At 39.3% G+C, this 21,006-nt stretch overlaps 1 protein-coding gene across 1 annotated transcript; it reads left to right on the forward strand.

Moving 5' to 3' along the window:
- The first annotated feature begins 5,080 nt into the window (after nt 1–5,080).
- Nucleotides 5,081–21,006, forward strand: IDO1 (indoleamine 2,3-dioxygenase 1). Its single transcript, XM_017885336.1, has 10 exons — nt 5,081–5,276; nt 10,109–10,204; nt 10,322–10,441; nt 11,034–11,152; nt 12,324–12,338; nt 15,132–15,231; nt 16,071–16,188; nt 17,303–17,354; nt 17,805–17,947; nt 20,402–21,006. Exons 1-10 carry the CDS (start codon nt 5,190–5,192, stop codon nt 20,755–20,757), a joined length of 1,206 nt encoding a protein of 401 aa, XP_017740825.1. The 5' UTR covers nt 5,081–5,189; the 3' UTR covers nt 20,758–21,006.

Consider the following 21,006-nt stretch of genomic DNA (forward strand, 5'->3'; position numbering starts at 1 on the left):
GACCCAGATGGACCCTCCTTTTCGTAACCATTCTGGGTGCCCACGGGCATTTGGATCCAGGACAACCTGGGGGATAGAGTATTGGGGAGGATACCTGTGCCCAATATCTTAAAGGCCTTGCTGAAGATGAAATTGGCTGATTTAGGGTTGACCTGGTTTTGCTGAAAAAACAAAAACAAAAAAACAGGCCAGGCGCGGTGGCTCACGCTTATAATCCCAGCACTTTGGGAGGCCAAGGTGGGTGGATCACAATGGGTGGTCAGAGTTCGAAGACCCCAGCCTGGCCAATCATGGTGAAAGCCGCTTCTCGTAACTAAAAATACAAAAATCTAGCTGGGCACAGGTGGGCGGGTACCGTGAGTCCCGAGCTACGTCGGGAGGAATGAGGCAGGAGAAATGGCATGAACCCAGGAGGCGAGCTTGCAGTGAGCCCAAGACAGCCCACTTGCAACTCCAGCTGGGCGACAGAGGCAAGACTCCCATCATTTAAAAAAAAAAAAAAAAAAAAAAAAAAAAAAAAAAAAAAAAAAAGAAAAACCCAAACAAACCAAAAGCTGCAGCTTAAATGAGACTGATTGTTTTTCAATGAAGCAATTCAGGACATAATTGTTAAAGAATGAGTAAATTAGGTAAATACGAATGAGAGTAAAGTTTATTTAAAAATTTATTAAGTTTCCAAGAAAATTTCTTGGTTGAGTAATTGGATCACTGCTTAAAGGTCTTAGAAGTCATATTATGTTATATATTAAGTAAATAGTAAATCATGAAATATCTGAGTTATTCTAAGTTAATGAAGTACTGAGACATCAATTAGTTAAGCCATAAGTGTTAAGTCTGAATACCTGATACGTTATTTTGATGTGAATATAGGAAAAGATAAATATATTTGATCCCTTGGATAAGACGTGAAAAAATTGAGGAAATGATTTTTAAGAAATTATAAAGATGGTTTTCATTTACAAATACTGATATGAAGAGAGTTCCTTCCTAGAGTTTTTCACGTAAGAGAATTAAGATAGACTGAAGAGTTAAATTATAATTACTATATGTAATTAAAACTCACTAAAAATAAGGGTAAACAATGTTTGTATGAAAAGTGTATACGAAAAGAACATATGTTTTCGGTGAGAACATTTACAAGGAAGGCATGCAGCAATTGGTGGTTTGTCAAAGAAGAAGTAATTTTGGTCATAGTTTGAGAGGTGAGCTTAAAGGTTGTTTCATGACCAGCTCAGTGGCTCGTAATCTATATCGGAAAACTTCGAGAGGCTGATGGAGGATTTCTTGTGAGGCCAGCCCTGGGCCAACAGACCGGGAGACCCTGTCTCGTACAGAGAAAATCAGATTTTTTTTTAAATTAGCTAGGGTGTGGTGTATCACACTCTGTGGTCCTCAGCTAGCTGGTGGAGGCTGAGGCGCTGAGAGTCGGAGGATCACTTGAGCCTGGGAAGTGGCAAGGCTGCTGTGACCACGATCAGGCCATCCTGCACTCCAGCCTGAGTGACAAGGACCCTGTCTCGCAAAAAGTAATAAATAAAAAAAGTTGTTGTCAGACTAAAGTGAGACGGTGGAGAAAAAAATGATATAGGTAAACTAAATGGATAGTAAAGATTTTAAGAAGTGAAGATAGGAAAGAAAATTATAATAGGTTATAGAAAGTTTATGAAAATTTTATCATTGTGGTGCAAAGCGTGACTGATAGCAGAGAAATTTGGTTTATACTTTTCATTAAAATTAGCTTTAGTAATTTAAAGTACAAAAGACAAAGCTAGGTGGTTGATTTCCCCTTTAAACAATATTTTGCACAGGGTTAATATGAAAAAGAAGAAGATTTTTGTAACATGTTCCGAGAAAATGCCAAAAAAAAAAAAAAAAAAAAAAAAGAAGCAAGGAAGAGAAACAGATTTTGTGGGCCTCATGTCTTGTCATGCTTCTTCAGAAGGTGTTTTGATTATTTGGAAAACTGAGTCTCCTGTCAATCAAACAGCAAAGGTTTTTGCTTGTTGAGATCTTCTAATTATCACTTTGGCTAAATGAATGACTATTATTTTTTCATCGGACCTATGATCCTATTTTGATCGAGTGTTTGAAACCTTTAGCATATTTGAGAGGCTTCTCACAATTATATTTCAAAATCTAAAATTAAGTATTTTGACCTCAAACTAACTTTGAGATATTCCAAAATCTGCTGAAGCTTCCAAAAGAAATAATAAACCAGCTTATTTGATATGTTCAATTATGTATAAAGATTTTCAAATAAGAAATAACATTTTACCGTTTTTAAATTATATTCGTATTGTCATGTTATTAGTATTTACTCCAAAATTATATGAGATTCCTAAAATTGTATTTGTCTTGTTATACGTTATTAGTCATAATTATGAATATTATGTTAAAGTGTTGTAGGACATAAAAAATGACGTAGTTTTCTTGTTAATTCCATCTTTAACCATGGCCATTTTTAGTCTTGCTCACAATTAATTTTTTTATGCTGATCCTTTTATTCTGAAAGCTCTTTGCAAATCCTAAAGTGTTGTGTCTTCAAGAAAGTTCATGGAAAGGATTGTAACAAGTACTCTTGGCTGGACTCCGGGCTCATGTCTGTAATCCCAGCACTTTGGGAGGCAGAGGTGGATGGATCACCTGAGGTCAGGTGTTCGAGACCAGCCTGACCAATATGGTGAAACCCTGTCTCTGCTAAAATAAAAAAAAATTAACTGAGCACGGTGGCGTGCACATGTAATCTCAGCTACTCAGGAGGCTGAGGCAGGAGAATCGTTTGAACCCAGGAGGTGGAGGTTGCAGTGAGCCAAGATCATGCCATTGCACTCCAGCCTGGCTCTTACTATAGATCTTTTTGTCTGCATTATATAGAGAGTCTTAGCTTTAAGATCCCATCTACAAAGCCATCTCCTGAAATAAAACAAAACTGGCCTTTTCCCAGAAGTGAGAGACTAATTAGACTGGCCTTTTCCCAGAAGTGAGAAGACTGGTTTAATGAGATCCTTTGCCATTCAGCTACTAACTCAGTTTATCTCTCCACAACTACCAACTCAACTTTTTGTGTATGAAACATTAGGAAAGTTTCAAACAGGGATACTGGGGCTCAGAAATAGACACCCAAAAATATGGCAATTGGATATGCTGGTTACTTCAAATTAAAGGCTCCTGGAGGCCAGTAGACACTGAAAGAAGTCGTTCCCTTAAGTTCTCTTACCTGCCTTAAGTCCAGATCTGCCAAAGAAGAAAACAATTACCTCGGTTCCCTTTTCTGTGTTTTCATTAACTTAACTCATGTTATGGAAAGAATGACTAAAGTCTGTCAACACACCTGGACAGACTTTTGTCACAAATCATTGTCTTCTATTTCAGTCCAATTCAGTTTTATTTTATTTTATTATTTTATTTTTGAGACGGAATTGCGCTCTGTCGCCCAGGCTGAAGTGCAGTGGCACAATCTCGGCTCACTGCAACCTCCACCTCCCTGGTTCAAGTGATTCTCCTGCCTCAGCCTCCCGGGTAGCTGTGATTACAGGCACATGCCACCATGCCCAGCTAATTTTTGTATTTTCAGTAGAGACTGGGTTTCACCATGTTGTCCAGGCTGGTCTTCAACTCCTGACCTCAAGCGATCTGCCCTCCTCAGCTTTCCAAAGTGCTGGGATTACAGGCGTTAGCCACTGCTCCTGGCCCAAGGGTGGGATAGATTTAGTGGGATGACTGGATAAACAGAATCAAGAAAAGCTTCGTCAAAACTTACGCTTCTTAAAACTTAATCCCGGGACAGAATCATCTAAAACTTTGTTCCACGTCTTCACTTTGACTCACCCATAAAACTTCAAATACAAAGAATGAAAAATCTTAGGAATAACCACATATTTTCTAATGCTCAATATTTTGTTTGTATTGTTGTCTTCTAAACAGATATGATAGGTCTTCATGATTTTTTGTTTTCCGTGAACTGATTCCCAAAGTATTAGTCTCATGAATCATGCATTCAAAAGAAACACAATCATTGCATTCTCTTTGCTGTATAATTTTGGTTTCAGTTTTGCTTACATTTCCTATTCAAGGAACATTTTCCTCCAAAACGACATTGAAAAAAACAGCCAAAATGTAGTAGGGAATAGCGCGAGAGCTATTCTAGACTGTAACGAAAGTCATCTGCTATCACAATTTAATTTATTTCAAGTACTAATAAGCTGATGACAAAACAGCATTGTCTTTTAGTTTACTCACACGAACTATTTCTCTTTTCTCCTTTTGATCATCTAGAGGAACAGGCGACCTTGGTTTCTGCTTTAGCTTCCTTGTTCTCATTAGAGCGAACAATGCCTCTAAAGTGACCACAGATTTGCATTCAAGCTGAAAACCTTTACCAAATGCAGTCTTGATTTGTACTTTGAAAAAAAATTTGCAAGGTATTTTATCCTTTTCTCCAACTTTTGACATATTACAAAGTACCCAAATATGCCAGACTGTTGCCTCCTCAGCCCCTGTCAGTCAGGTACAGTTAGATGCAAGGCAATCTTCCTAAAAGTTACTTATTAGAAATGTGAGAAGGAAAATGCTATCACTGGAAAACTGACAAAAGTCTCAATAGGAAAAATAAGGAAGTGGAGAGTTACTATGTTTCTAATTTTTCATGGGCTTCTGTTTTTTTCCTACTTCAGAGCCATTGACTAATAGTTCAGTGTATCACAGGATGTGTTTTGGTCTGCTGAAACATGACACATATTTTCAAAGAACCATGGAAGCCTAAAAGAAAGCCAGTGAGAAATAACTAAATGAGAGTTTAGGACTGTAGCTTTCATTTTCATTCAAAGATTTAAAAGTCTCCATAAAGTAAAATGTTCTTCTCCGGCCACTGTTTTCATAGTGCTGTGTTTTCCTTCAGGCCTTTCCGGCTTCCCATACGGCAGATAGAAAATGATGTGCTTAATGATTACAAATCTGATATGGAATACAAACTTTCAGTTTCTGCATATGATGCACAGAGATGCTTTTGTGGTTTTACTGTTTTTCATATTACAAATAAAGAAACTAGAAAATGAAACCATTCCAAAAGTGGAAGTAATTTCTCACTGCCCCTGTGATAAACTCTGGTCATTGGCTGTGGCAGCAACTAGTATAAGATGCTCTGAAAACTCTTCAAACACTGAGGGGCACCAGAGGAGCAGACTACAAGAATGGCACATGCTATGGAAAACTCCTGGACAATCAGTGAAGAGTACCATATTGATAAAGAAGTGGGCTTCGCTCTGCCAAATCCACAGGTAAGAGAAGGCACTAAAATGTGGGAAAATGCATATTCTTCTCATTTCTGACCTGGCCAAGTTAACTTATACTAAACAACTGTGGTTCAGTAACTTCTAGTAAACAAACATATAAAGCAGTGTAAAAATTAGAGAGAGACCTGTGATAACTGCATCTCACTTAATTTGTCTTAAATTTTCTCCCTAGAAATGGAGTCATCTATGTATTTCTTACTTACCTAACATGGATATGGAGAATGGTGGGAAAGGAAACTATAGAAAGTGTATCACCTTTACATAAGAATTATACAGTAAAATACAAACAAAGAGGTTATTACAGTTGTATTTTGAGAAGGTGTTTTGAAAAAGCCAGAGTTTTAAATGAGCCATGAGTCAAAGAGAAATCCCTTTCTCTTAGGGACATACCTTAAATTATAAAAAACATGTGTTTCTAATTTGATGGGGTTTATGAGATTGCGCATCAAGCACCTTCCATGTTATATGATCATTGCTTGCTATTTACTGAGCATAAGATTCAAGCGAGAGTCTGAACTACCTTTTTCTTGTTTGCAAGTTTTACCTATAAAGTGCAAGCTATGTGGAAAAGCGTTTGCCTTAAAACTATATTTGCTAATGTGTCTTCTAATGAATGCTGTGTAAACCAATTTATCATCAATATTTTCATTATCAAATACAGCATTTTCTAAGCAATTTACAAATTAACCCTTTCCATTCTCATAGCCATCCCAAAAGGTATGTATGTTATTTATTTATTTTTATTATTTATTATTATTATTATTTTAGATGGAGTCTTGCTCTATCACCTGGGCCGGAGTGCAGTAGCATAATCTTGGCTCACTGTAACCTCTGCCTCCCAGGTTCAAACAATTCTCCTGCCTCAGCCTCCCAAGTAGCTAGAATTATAGGTACCTGCCACCACGCCCGGCTAATTTTTGTATTTTTAGTAGAGACGGGGTTTCACCATGTTGGCCAGGCTGGTCTCGAACTCCTGACCTCAGGTGATCCACCAGCCTTGGCCTCCCAAAGTGCTGGGATTACAGGCATGAGCCACTGCACCCGGCTAGGTATGTATGTCATTATCCTCATGTTCCTAATGAGAAGTATAAGACATGAAGAATGTAATTATCAAACTATGTAGCTAGCAAGTGCCAGAGGTCAGTTTGAGCCTAAGCAGCCTGTCTTCAGAGTCTATGATCTTAAAACCATTATTCCACACTGCCTCTCTTAAGAAGGAACAATAAGACATTACTTTTCTTCTTTCTTTCAATCTTCGGTTTAACAAGGTACATGGGATTCCAGGAGAAGATTTCTATGGACACGTTATGATAATTCTGTAGACAAGTATATTTTTGTTTGTAGCTCAAACAGTTACAGTCCACACACTGGAGAGCACCTTTAAACACAGCAAATGTTTAGTCAGAGATTCCAACCTAACTGTGCTTAGAAATGAAATCCTGCAAACACTTTGGTGATACCGGGAAATTTAAAGCACCTACCTCCTTCCAATCTAATTTTCCTCTTTGGATTGTTAATTAAAGAAAATGAAGAGTGTGCTTTAATTTTATTGCCAAAAGCACTAGTTTGCTTTATTCATGCAAATCAGTAATACTCAAACTTGCTATTTGCCCGCATACCCACAAAAATGCCAGGACCGGATGGTTTCAAAGATGTACTTATCAATGGTACAATAAAACCATCTTCTTCAGAAACTACTAAACTATATATCATGGGTTCTTTTTTCTCAGAGATTTGGTTCTACTTAAAAATGCAACAATTTTGATAATTATGAATACCTGTAGAACAGATTCCAAGGGTTACCACAAAAGAAAAGCAAAACCACAAGAGAAAGCAAACAAAACTCTTCCTTGGCTACTTAAAAAAAAGATTTTCGGCCGGGGGCGGGTGACTCATGCCTGTAATCCCAGCACTTTGGGAGACCTAGGCGGGCGGATCATGAGGTCAGGAGTTCAAGACCAGCCTGGCCAACATGGTGAAACCCCGTCTCTACTAAAAAAATACAAAAATTCGCTGGGCATGATGGCATACACATGCAATCCTCACTACTCAGGAGTCTGAGGCAGGAGAATTGCTTGAACCTGGGAGTCGGAGGCTGCAATGAGCTGAGATCGTGCCACTGCACTCTAGCCTGGGCAACAGAGAGAGACTGTCTCCAAAAATAATAATAATAATAATAATAATTCTGACAAGGTGTGGTGGTTTACACCTGTAATCCCAGCACTTTGGGAGGCTAAGGTGGGTGGATCACTTGAGGTCAGGAGTTTGAGACCAGCGTGGACAAAATGATGAAACCCCATCTCTCCTAAAAATGCAAAAAAAAAAAAAAAAAAAAAAAAATTACCCAGCATGTTGGTGTGCCTGTAGTCCCAGCTACTTGAGAGGCTGAGGCAGGAGAATTGTTTGAACCTGGGAGGCGAAGGTTACAGTGAACTGAGATCACTCCAATGCACTCCAGCCTGGGTGACAGAGTGAGGCCCTGCCTGAGAACAATAATAATGATAGTAATTCTGCTAGCTGAGATGCTGAAGAAGCTAGATTTACTGTACCGGAAACATGAAAAAAAACTATTGATTACTTTTATTTCTTCACTGAAGATCTTTCCTAGAAATTATGAACCAAAAAATATTCTTATTTTATCTCTCATAATCTATCTGCTTCTTAGTCCAAAGGAAAATAATATGTTTTCTGATTCCATATAGACACAAGGCACAATCTCTAATCTAGCAGAATTTGAATGATCCTCAGTATGATTCATTATTAATTTATATTATACCATATAGGGATCCTCTGAACCAGAGCATATTACTTATTAAATTTTATGCTTGCTGAAAATGCTGTCAAATAAAATGCTAATCACGGTACAGAACAAAAAAGTATGTCTGTTATTTGGGGAAAAACCAGAACAATCAAAAAAGTAAGATGTGCTAGACTGTGAAATACAGAATAAAAACAAAATACATTTATTACATTTCTTTCTTTCTTTTTTTTTTTGTTTTGTTTTGTTTTGTTTTGTTTTGAGACGGAGTTTCAATCTTGTTGCCCAGGATGGAGTGCAATGGCGTGATCTCCGCTCACCGCAATCTCCGCCTCCCGAGTTCAAGTGATTCTCCTGTCTCAGCGTCAGTAGCTGGGATTCCAGCTGTGTGCCACCACACCCAGCTAATTTTGCTTTTTTAGTAGAGACAGGGTTTCTCCATGTTGGTCAGGCTGGTCTTGAACCTCTGACCTCAGGTGATCCACCTGCCTCGGCCTCCCAAAGTGCTGGGATTATAGGCATGAGCCACCCCGCCTGGCCTACATTTACTTCTAAAAGTACTACAGCACAGTTGGGGCGAAAAGTTCAGAACAAGAAAGGTGGCTAAGTAGTGAAGTACACTGCCTAGATTTTCATTGCTAAAAATCTGCCCCAACTGATTAAGGCTGGACAATTACATGCAGATGTTGAAAATGTTAGGATTTTATATTGTATTTATCTTTTTGTTTCATAGCTTACTTACAATATTAACTTTATTTTGAAGCTCAAAACTTCACCCATGTTGATTTAAGTTAATCTTTCCATTTGCACTTAATCCCCATGGTTCAACATTGATTACCTTAAGGGTGTACCTTGAAACTACCTGGTGGAGTAGGCATAGAAACAGGGTATAGGGGGAGTTGCTCAGGGATCTATATCTCATTTTAGGAAGGTTCCTATGTCTTTTTATTTGTGTATTTCCCCTTGAGATGAGATTATAAATATGATAAGCTCCAAAGAGAAACTTTTATTTGAGTTTCATTTTTACTTAATGGGCAAAAACAAGCCTATAGTGGAACCAAAGTAGGTAATCAACATGAATACATACAGCACCCGCTACATGCCCAGCACTATGCGAGGGCTTGTAAGAGATATAAATTAAATGCACAATACAAACCTTGCCATCATGTAGCAAGGTATAAAAAGAAAATGTATGTAAACTGTATAAGCCTGGGTTTCCTTATTTATGATACAGAGATAACTTCTTGGGCCATTACAATAATTAAATACGTATACTATATATATATGAAATTATTGAGCAGAGTGCCTAGTCCACTACTGACATTTAACACATCTCATTCTTCTTCCATTCAAAGAACTTAAAATCTAGCCAAGATAAGCCAAAGTAGGCCAGGCACAGTGGCTCATGCCTATAATCCCAGCATTTTGGGAGGCCGATGCAGGCAGATTACCTGAGGTCAGGAGGTCGAGACCAACTTGGCCAACATGGCAAAACCCAATCTCTACTAAAAATACAAAAATTAACCGGGCACGGTGGCTCATGCTTATAATCCCAGCTACTTGGGAGGCTGAAGCAGGAGAATTGCTTGAACCCAGGAGGCGGAGATTGTAGTGAGCCAAGATTGCGCCACTGCGCTCCAACCTGAGCAACAGAACGAGACTCCAATTCAAAAAAGAAAAGAAAAGAAAAAAAAAAAAACGAAAGTAGCAGATAATAATTGTTTAACAATATGAAAAGGCGTAATCCGTAGAGTTTACAATGGAGATTAGTTTCAAATAGAGTAGTCAGGAGGATTTTAGTGAAATCTTTGAGGTGAACTTCGAAAAGCTGCAAATGGCAGTGTTTGAAGAGAGAGGAAGAGGTGGAACACAGAAAGGGTCTTCAGGCCCATGTGTGCAGAAGACAAGACAGAGGCTGGTGTTTCCAGACAGGTAAGCCATGTGCCAGGGCAACACTGCACAAAATGGATGTGGGGGCAAGGCATACTATCAGTTGGAAGCCAAAGCTACAGTAACTGCTACTAGTAAATAAAAATCTTTTTTTGTTTGTGTTTTCAAGGAAAATCTACCTGATTTTTATAATGACTGGATGTTCATTGCTAAACATCTGCCTGATCTCATAGAGTCTGGCCAACTTCGAGAAAGAGTTGAGAAGGTTTGACATATGTATTACATTTTTCTTCTTGTATAACTTCTTAATATTGTTAACTTGGTTTTGAAGCATAAAACATCACCGAGATTGATTTGAGTCAATTGCTCCATTTGTTTTCAGTTAGACATGCTCAGCATTGATCATCTCACAGACCACAAGTCACAGCGCCTTGCACATCTAGTTCTGGGATTCATCACCATGGCGTATGTGTGGGATAAAGGTCATGGAGACGTCCGTAAGGTTTGGAGATTTTCTCAGATTTCTTATGCTATGTGACAGATTTTCATCTAATTTACATTTAACTTTCCAAAAATTTTCTAAAAGTATTATAACTGCATTGGTCAAAGTTTCGATAACAGGACAAAATGAAAAGAAAATATGCCCTGGCTTGACATGTCAACTGTTATCATTATTATATTTTAAGTCTTTTACTTTATTTTCATCCTGTATTTTATCTGGCAACCTTAATTACATAAAACTAATACGTACTGCAATATCTAACCTTTAAAACACATATGGGCCTCCCAGCACTTTGGGAGGCCAAGACGGGAGGATCACCTGAGTTCAAGAGTTCAAGACCAATCTGGCTAACATGACAAAACCCCATCTCTATGAAAAATACAAAAATAGCCAGGCATGGTGGCAGGTGCCTGTAATCCCAGCTACTCGGGAGGCTGAGGTGGGAGAATCACTTGAATCTACGAGGCGGAGGTTGCAGTGAGCCAAGATCCTGCCACTGCACTCCAGCCTGGGCGACAGGAGCGAGACTCTATCTCAAAAAAACAAAACAAAACAAAACAAAAAACAAACCTAACCACTGTATTTTAATCAGGTCTTGCCAAGAAATATTGCTGTTCCTTACTGCCAACTCTCCGAGAAACTGGAACTGCCTCCTATTCTGGTTTATGCAGACTGTGTCTTGGCAAACTGGAAGAAAAAGGATCCTAATAAGTATGTAAAGAGTGAGAACAACAGGAATTTTTGGAGTGTGTGCCAATTAAATAAAACAGGAGTTGTTCATTGGCTTAATTTTGGGCAGCACAGTTTTCCTCTCAGTTGGATATGGTCCCTCTCAGTTCCGCAGTTGGGTACGGTTTCTTGGACTGCTGTGTCTACCACTACAAATGTACACATATGTGACAGGTGTATAGTTAACACAGTAAAATGCACAGATCTTAAGTGTTCAGCTTGAATTTAACTGTTACGTAATTACATACACCCACCATTCTCAGTAAGATACACAATATTTTTATCACCTCAGAAAATTTCTTTGTACTTCTTTCAATTCCCTTTCCTGCCACAGACAAATATATTCTTATTTGCCTTATCAAAAAGTAGATGATTTTTGTTATTGGGTTTCATATCAACGAAACCATAAAGTATAGACTCTTGTGTCTGGCTTCTTTTGATTAGCATGTTTTTGAGATACGATTAATTTAATTTTTTAGCAGCCAATTGTGGTTAAGAGTCAACACATCTTTAATTACAGGCAGCAATGACTGGTTTTTCAGAACAGTCTGCTCAGGATGTAGGTGATTTTTACCCTTCAGGCATGAGATCTGCTACAATAAAGGAAAGGGAGAACCAAAGCACACGTCTCTGGGTATGTGTCTGTAGAAGAATACTCTGCAAATGGGAATACCACAAAATAAAAGGATTCGATCTAGAAAGTTTCTTCTTATTAAAAATTAGTTTTTTAAAAAAATATTAACCGGGAATGGTGGCATATGTCTGTGGTCTCAGCTACACAGGGGGTTAAGGCAGGAGGATCGCTTGAGCCCTAGAAGTTGAGGCTGCAGTGAGCTATGTTCGTGCCACTGCACACCAGCCTGGGTGACAGAGTAAGACTCTGTCTCAAAAAACTAAAAATAAAACAATTAATTTTGACTGTCCCTGTGTGTTCCTTGCATATTTGATTATTTAATTCATTTGTAAGTTATTAAGTTAAAATGTTTGTAATGCCTACTGAAGAAATATTTTAAAACTTTTTCTTTTACCTGACTATGTCTTACCTCTGATAGTAGTATTCAATCAAATAGCAACAACTCATCATTATTTGCTGTTAAATTGATTTTTTTTCTCTCTTCCAATTGGCCCATTGCTTCATGGCTGCTTTCATAAGGCCCCTGACTTATGAGTAAGTATCTGATTCTTGTTTTAGTCTAAGAATTTGCTATTTATAGTTGAATGTAGGTTTATCGATAGACTCCAAATGCATTTTTAAATGATTAATTAAATTCAGCCAAAAAAATAATTTCAGTGATTATTTAGAGAACAAATAATCTCAGTCTTTAATTGTATCTATGATTGTGTTACAACTATGTCTATTTGATATTATAGCTATAGATATACACAAGAATACTACTCAAATACATCTATAGGAAATTAATATGCAAACATACAAAATGCACATACAACTGTGTATCTATGACTTAATAACTCCTATGTCCATAACTAGTTACCATTGTCAATAAGTAATCTTATACCAACTTGTTCTTTTTGACCCAATCCTTACTACTTTTGACCTATAATATATACCAAACATAGGCTAAGAGGTGGAAAAACTGGGCTGGGTGTGTGGCTCACACCTGTAATCCCTGTACTTTGGGAGGTCAAGGCAGGCGGGTCACCTGAGGTCAGAAGTTCAAGACCAGCCTGGCCAACATGGTGAAACCTCATCTCTACTAAATATACAAAAAAATTAGCCGGCCATGGTGGCAGGTGCCTGTAATCTCAGCTACTCAGGAGGCTGAGGCAGGAGAATCAGTTGAACCCAGGAGGTGGAGGTTGCAGTGAGTGGAGATCACGCCACTGCATTCCAACCTGGGTGACAGAGCAAGACTCCATCTCAAAAAAAAAAAAAAGAGAGATGGAAAAACTAAGGTAAGTATCATCAGTATAAACCCACCTTGGTGAAGCTAGACTAACGAAGAGGAAAGGCAGTATATGAAAATTATGCAAACTGCCATATGATTAAGAGAAGGCTTAAGAAGATAAAGTATTGGGATCCCTAACCAAATAAAAGGAGTGATGCGGGAGCCCTTGAAGCAAGTTATTTGAGCAATTAGCTAGAGGAAAAAGGTAAGAGTATTTATAGCAGAAGAAACAGCAAAAGTGAGGCCTTGAAGTGATAAATATCTTGGTGTATTATCAAAGCTGAAGGATGGCTAATGTCACTGATAATAAATGATAAAAATAACACTGTGAGAAAAAGATTATTTACTTTTTTTTTAAAGATGGGTGGGCAAAGCAGGTGGATCACCTGAGGTCAGACATTCGAGACCAGCCTGGCCAACATAGCGAAAACCCTCCTCTTCTAAAAATACAAAAATTAGTGGGGCATGGTGACACATGCCTGTAATCTCAGCTACTCAGGAGACTGAAGCAGGAGAATAGCTTGAACCCAGGAGGCAGATGTGGCAGTGAGACAAGATTGTGCCATTGCACTCCAGCCTGGGCGACACATCTCAAAAATAATAATAATAATAATAAAAGATTATGTAGGATTTTTTTAGTTATGATAAGGAGTTAAAACAGTATCTTAAGATAAGGGAGAAACTGGAAGGTTTTTAAAAAAGAGGATGACATTAACAGTCAGTCCCACTTTACACCAAGGCAGACGATGTCATATCTTGCTCAAGGTCACACAACAGCAAGTAAGTTGCAGAGATGGTCTGGCTTCAGACACCATGAATTTAACCACCACAAAACTCGTAGATATATAGATAGACTATGTTTGCACCAATGCCCAAACTTCAATTAAAAAGAAAAACAGGGTCTAATCAGTTATTTGAATTCCGCAGTCAATTCCTTTGTAAAGCAGATAAACCACTGAGAAATTTAACTAGGCTCACAAATTAAAATATGAATAGGAATATAATTATTTAAACAAAAGATTACCTTTTAAAACTCTGCCTCACAAATATCTCTGTAAACATTGAGTGTATACGTATGGTAATATAAATGCCTGTGACAAGTTAACGGGATAATAGAAACAGAACTAGTTTGGGAATTTCTAGTTCTGTTTTTGTTGTTGTTTTGTTTTGTTTTGTTTATTTGTTTTCTGAGACGAGTCTCGCTCTTGTCGCCCAGGCTCGAGTGCAATGGAGCGATCTTGGCTCACTGCAACCTCTGCCTCCTGTGTTTAAGTGATTCTCCTGCCTCAGTCTCCTGAGTAGCTGGGATTACAGGCGCCGACCACCACGCCACCTAATTTTTGTATTCTTTTTTTGTTTGTTTGTTTGTTTTTGAGACGGAGTCTCGCTCTGTCGCCCAGGCTGGAGTACAGTGGCCGGATCTCAGCTCACTGCAAGCTCTGCAGTATCTTAAGTATCCCGGGTTTACGCCATTCTCCTGCCTCAGCCTCCCGAGTAGCTGGGACTACAGGCGCCCGCCACCTCGCCCGGCTAGTTTTTTTTTTGTATTTTTTAGTACAGACGGGGTTTCACCGTGTTAGCCAGGATGGTCTCGATCTCCTGACCTCGTGATCCGCCTGTCTCGGCCTCCCAAAGTACTGGGATTACAGGCTTGAGCCACCGTGCCCGTCCCCCAATTTTTGTATTCTTAGTAGAGACGGGGTTTCACCACATTGGCCAGGCAGGTCTCAAACTCCTGACCTCAGGTGACCAACCCGCCTTGGCCTCCTAAAGTGCTGGGATTACATGTGTGAGCCACCATGCCCGACCCTAGTTCTGAGTTTCAACATGACATTTTAGGTCTCAATTTAGTCTACTTACTATTAATTATGTGATCTTAGACAATGGGCCTAACAACTGAGTCTTAATATTCCCAACTACATAATGGATACAGTAAGGCCTGCCACACCTCTCTCATAAAATTATGTTGAAACTAAAATAGGATAAATAAAAATGTCAAAAAAAATCCCATAATTTTTGCTAAACTTCTTGCCTTCCTTATCCAATTTCCTCAGGAACATGGATGTTTTGTTCTCATTTCGTGATGGAGACTGCAGTAAAGGATTCTTCCTGGTCTCTCTATTGGTAGAAATAGCAGCTGCTTCTGCTATCAAAGTACGTCTATCCTCACTTCAAAATTTGTATGTCAATTTACGTAAGCAGGGCAATCATTTCGGAGCCTAAATTATACTAAGCATGAGTTAACTTTATCCTTAACAAATACAACATGGGATCATTTACTTATAAAGGATCAATTATTTATAAATGTGTCTTACCTAAAGCATAAAATCTCAGAGCCATATACTTAAAATCCAACTTGAAACCTCTGTAGGAAATAAAATTTTTCAATAAAATGTGGCTTTGGAACTACGATACAGTGCCATAAATTCAATAGTTTTGATTATCAAAAATAGAAATGAAACATATACGACTATATAAATATCTCTAAATTAAATGCTATGTGAATAAAAACAAATCCAAGCTTCTATAAATATAAGGAATTTAGTCAAATACATTTCTTTCCTGTCCAGCCCAGGAAAGAAATGAAAAAAATCCCAAATTTAATTTATGGATTAAGACGGGGGAATTTGGCCAGGCACAGTGGCTCACGCCTGTAATCCCAGCACTTTGGGAGGCTTAAGTGGGCAGATCACTTGAAATCAGGAGTTTGGGACCAGCCTGGCCCCCATGGCGAAACCCCGTCTCTACTAAAAATATAAAATTAGCCGAGTTAGCCGGGCACTGTGGCGGGCGCCTATAGTCCCAGCTACTTAGGAGGCTGAGGCAGGAGAATGCTGTGAACCCTTGAGGTGGAGCTTGCAGTGAGCCGAGATCGCGCCACTGTACTCCAGCCTGGGCAACAGAGCGAGACTCCGTCTCAAAAAAAAAATAAAAAGAAAGAAAGAAAACCTTAAATGTTTGTTTTTTTTTTGTTTTGTTTTGTTTTGTTTTAGGTAATTCCTACTGTATTCAGGGCAATGCAAATGCAAGAACGCGACACTCTGCTAAAGGCACTGTTGGAAATAGCTTCTTGCCTGGAGAAAGCCCTTCAAGTGTTTCACCAAATGCATGGCAAGTGTTGTGTGCAGTGCAACAGTCTAGGCTGACAAGTCAAATGTTCCAGATGTAGAATAGTTGAAAAAGGGGAAGCAAAAAGCAACTACCACTTAGTATGTTTTCACTTTAGGTATTTTATCTTACTAAACCATTACACTTTCTATGTGGTAGGTTTCATTATCTCCATTTTACAAGTAAGGTCATCTAAATTCAGAAAGACAGGATAAATGACCTCAGATTCCACAGGCAGTAAATAGTGAAGCCAGAGTTCCAAGCTGGCTCTATTTAATGCTAAGGAACTTCCTTGCCTCCCACTAAAACCTTTGAGAAACTTTCTACATGGGCGGGTGGTTTTAAGTTCCGGAAAAAAAAAAACTAACTTCTGCTTAATAAGAACTCTTTCCTAATTCTGTTTTTTCACAAATTAAGAAATGACACAGAAAAGTCATTGGGCTCAAAGTTTGTTGCAAAATTAACAGCTAAAAAACTACACCCCAAAAAACACACAAAAAGGTACACAAGCAGTAATTTGCAATAGGAAATCTGCCCTACTGAACAGAGTCAACAAATACCTGATTGTTTATCTCTGGGTTTTGAGTTATTGCTATTTAGTCCTTGGCAAGAAGCTACATTTTCAAATCAAGTAGGGTAGGAGGCTGAGTGCGGTGGCTCATACGTGTAGTTTCCAGCTACTTGGGAGGCTGAGGTGGGAAGATTGCTTGAACCCAGGAGTTGAGGCTGCAGGCTGCAGTGAGCTATGATCACTACATTCCAGCCTGAGCGATGAAGTGAGACCCTGTCACCAAACGATTTTTAAAAATTTTGAAAATAGAGAGGGAGATCTAGTTTCTGGGCTTTTGTTTTGGTTTGTTTTGTTTTTGTCTTTGGTTTGTTTATGTAAACACTTTATCTGTTACGTCAGTAAGCACTAAGTTTACAGTTTAACGGGCCTCCTGGAAGAGGGCAGGAGAGTGAACACTTATAACCACAGGGGCTTTGTTTAGCACAGACTGACCTAATGCCTTTTCCTGCAGCCTGTGCCGAAATCTGTTATCAGTTGTACACAACACCTTGATTTCCCTGTATACCTCTGATGCTGCTTAATTAAACACATTCCATCTTTTTACAGATCACGTAAACCCAAATACATTTTTCAGTGTTCTTCGCATATATTTGGCTGGGTATGTAGTCTTATGTTTGAATTTGTTTTCTCTCACTTAACAAAGAACACCACCAAATTCTCTTGGATGGTCTCTAATATCCATTGGGCTTGACTAACAATTTATATCCAAAAATTCATATGGTAGAAAAAGACTAGACGGTTCTGTTATCACTTAGCCAGGAAGGTATTGGAGGGTAAGACAGGAAAGCTAGTTATTTTAAAAAGAGTGGTCTGTGCTAGTGCGAAGCTAAAATTCCATTCCTAGAATATTTATGCCAAATCTGTGCAGGATTATATTATTTATCATTCTCATGCATGAAAATGAGCAGGGGCAAGGGGGCATGAAAGAAGGATCATGAAATACATCTCTTGTCACCTTCTATTCACTACTAGTGCAAGATTTGATACCTGAAAATTAGCAATTAATCTAAAGAATGACTTTTCTTTTTTTCTTTCTTTCCTCCAATAGCTGGAAAGGCAACCCCCAGCTATCAGATGGTCTGGTGTATGAGGGGTTCTGGAAAGACCCAAAGCAGTTTGCAGGGGGCAGCGCAGCACAAAGCAGCATCTTTCAGTGCTTTGACGTCCTGCTGGGCATCCAGCAGAATGCTGGTGAGTGGAAAATAGCAAGAAATAATCATCTCTTATGTGAACACAATAGTATTTGGATAACTAGAAAGCACCTTCCCATCAGCATCTCATCTGAGCTTATCTGATGGTTTTAGCAGAATCAGGCAAGTAGGGATTTGGTTGCCATGATCCCACTTTAAAAATGAAGATACACAAACTTAATAAGAGTCAGTGACTGGTTCCTTGTGAACCAGCTAGAAAGTAGCAGAGCTGGCCGGGTGCGGTGGCTCAAGCCTGTAATCCTAGCACTTTGGGACACCTAGGCAGGTGGATCACCTGAGGTCAGGAGTTCGAGACCAGCCTGACCAACATGGTGAAACCCCATCTCTACTAAAAATACAAAAACTAGCCGAGCATGATGGTGGGTGCCTCTAATCCCAGCTACTCAGGAGGCTCAGGCAGGAGAATTGCTTGAACTCGGCGGGCAGAGGTTACAGTGAGCCAAGATTGCGCCACTGTACTCCAGCCTGGGCAAAAGGGTGAAACTCCCTCTCAAAATAAAAATAAAAAATAAAAGGCCAGGCGCAGTGGCTCATGCCTGTAATCCCAGCACTTTGAGAGGCCGAGGCGGGCGGATCACAAGATCAGGAAATCGAGACCATCCTGGCTAAAACGGTGAAACCCTGTCTTCACTAAAAATACAAAAAATTAGCCTGGTGTGGTGGTGGGTACCTGTAATCCCAGCCAAGCGGGAGGCTTAGGCAGGAGAATGGCGTGAACCCGGGAGGTGGAGCTTGCAGTTAACCAAGATGGCGCCACTGCACTCCAGCCTGAAGAGTGTGAGACTCCATCTCAAAAAAATAAATAAATAAAAATAAAATAAAATAAATAAAATAAAAGTGGCAGAACTTTCCTCACACCCAAGTTCCATTTTGAAATCTGAACATGTCTATAAAGAGTGGTTGACTCCAGTGAAGTCATGTTCTGAAAATGTATGATCAGACTCAGAAAGAGACAGTCACCTGCAAATGAGACAGGGCTGTTAGTGGGGAGATAAAGACCTCAGTGACAAGCAGAGTCTGGGCCCTGGTCTTGTTCAGCTGTCCCGTGGCCCCAGCCACCCACAGCAATGCCTGCACCAAAGTTTAAAGATGAGCCACATTCATTGTATGCCTTCTAGGGGCTTAGCTGGAGGAGAGGAATAAGCTCCAAGAAGAATTTTTTAATTTTCTCTGTTTTGTTAAACTTCTGTTTAATAGTCAAAGGGGAAAGCATCGGGCTGGGTACAAACATGAGTTTTTCTTAATTTGAGCACTTATTTTTTTAATTTTTTAATCATATTTAATTTTTTTTATTTTAGATTCAGGGGATACATGTGCAGGCTTATTGCACAGGTATACTGAGTGATGCTGATGTTTGGGCTTCTAATGATCCCTTCACCCAAGTATAGAACATAGTGCCCAATAGGTAGTTTTTCAACCTTTGCTTTCCTCCCTCCCTCCCTCCCCTATTTGAAATGCTCCCTGTCTATTGTTCCCATCTTTGTGTCCATGTGTACTCAATATTTAGCTCCCACTTATCGGTGAGAACATGTGGTATTTGGTTTTCTGTTTCTGCATTAATTCACTTAGGCTAACTTAAGCTAATGGCCTCCAGCTGCTGCCTCCTTGTTGCTGTGAAGCACTTGATTTCATTCTTTTTCGTGGCTGTGTAGTATTCCATGGTGTACATGTATCACATTTTCTTTGTCCCATCCATCATTGATGGGCACCTGGGTTCATTCCATGTCTTTGGTATTGCTGAACACTCATTTAAACACAATCTCTTAAACTCTCTTAAGAATCAGTCATAATCTGTCAATTGCAGATTATATATGCCCTTGTCTATACCATCAGCTTCTTACAGTAGAAAAGAGAGAAAGAAAGTGCAAACAAAGGCCAGGCACAGTGGCTCAAGCCAGTAACCCCAGCACTTTGGGAGGCCGAGGAAGGCGGATCATCTGAGGTTGGGAATTTGAGACCAGCCTGACCAACATGGAGAAACCCTGTCTCTACTAAAAATACAAAATTAGCCAGGCATGGTGGCATGTGCCTGCAATCCCAGCTACTCAGGAGACTGAGGCAGGAGAATTGCTTGAGCCTGGGAGGCAGAGGTTGCAGTGAGCTGAGATTGTGCCACTGCACTCCAGCCTGGCCGACAGAACGAGACTCTGTCTCAAAAAAGAAAAAAAAAAAGAAAAAAAAGTGCAAACAAAAATACTTATTGTGAGAAAATGAGTTTAGCTCATTCAGTTTTCAAAATTAGTAGTATTTTACAATAATTACGATTGCTAGTAGCAAGACTAATAGCCAAACATTAGCCTTCAAATAGAATGACCTTGACCTCACTGAATGCTGTATTAGTGATCTCCTGCCCACTCTGCCCTCACTCTGCCTTTCTATTCTGGATTGGGGAATGCTGTGACCTCCATGTTTCCTCTTTCTCTTGTTCCTGTAGGACATGCTGCTCAGTTCCTCCAGGACATGAGAACATATATGCCACCGGCTCACAGAAACTTCCTGTGCTCCTTAGAGTCAAGTCCCTCAGTCCGTGAGTTTGTCCTTTCAAAAGGTGATGCTGGCCTGCGGGAAGCTTATGATGCCTGTGTGAAAGCTCTGGTCTCCCTGAGGAGCTACCATCTGCAAATTGTGACTAAGTACGTCCTGATTCCTGCAAGCCAGCAGCCACAGAAGAACAAGACCTCTGAAGACCCTTCAAAACTGGATGCCAAAGGAACTGGAGGCACTGATTTAATGAAATTCCTAAAGACTGTGAGAAGTACAACCGAGAAATACCTTTTGAAGGAATGTTAATGTAACCCAACAAGAGCACATTTTATCATAGCAGAGACATCTGCATATATTCCCGTCATTACCCATTGTAACAGAGCCACAAACTAATACTATGCAGTGCTTTGCCAATAATGCAATACAAAAGACCTCAAAATACCTGTGCATTTCTTGTAGGAAAACAACAAAAGGTAATTATGTGTAATTATAGTGGAAGTTTTATAATCTGTATCTTGTCATTGGAATAAAATGATTAAATCAAATAAATAAAAA

Source organism: Rhinopithecus bieti, unplaced genomic scaffold (genome assembly GCF_001698545.2).
Source record: "Rhinopithecus bieti isolate Rb0 unplaced genomic scaffold, ASM169854v2 scaffold_13689, whole genome shotgun sequence".
Lineage (NCBI taxonomy): Eukaryota > Metazoa > Chordata > Mammalia > Primates > Cercopithecidae > Rhinopithecus > Rhinopithecus bieti.

Coding starts and splice junctions, on each gene's coding strand:
- IDO1 (XM_017885336.1), top strand. CDS start 5,190: ATGGCACATGCTATGGAAAACTCCTGGACAATCAGTGAAGAGTACCAT. Junction 5,277..10,108: donor TCGCTCTGCCAAATCCACAG/GTAAGAGAAGGC, acceptor TGTGTTTTCAAG/GAAAATCTACCTGATTTTTA. Junction 10,442..11,033: donor GTCATGGAGACGTCCGTAAG/GTTTGGAGATTT, acceptor TATTTTAATCAG/GTCTTGCCAAGAAATATTGC.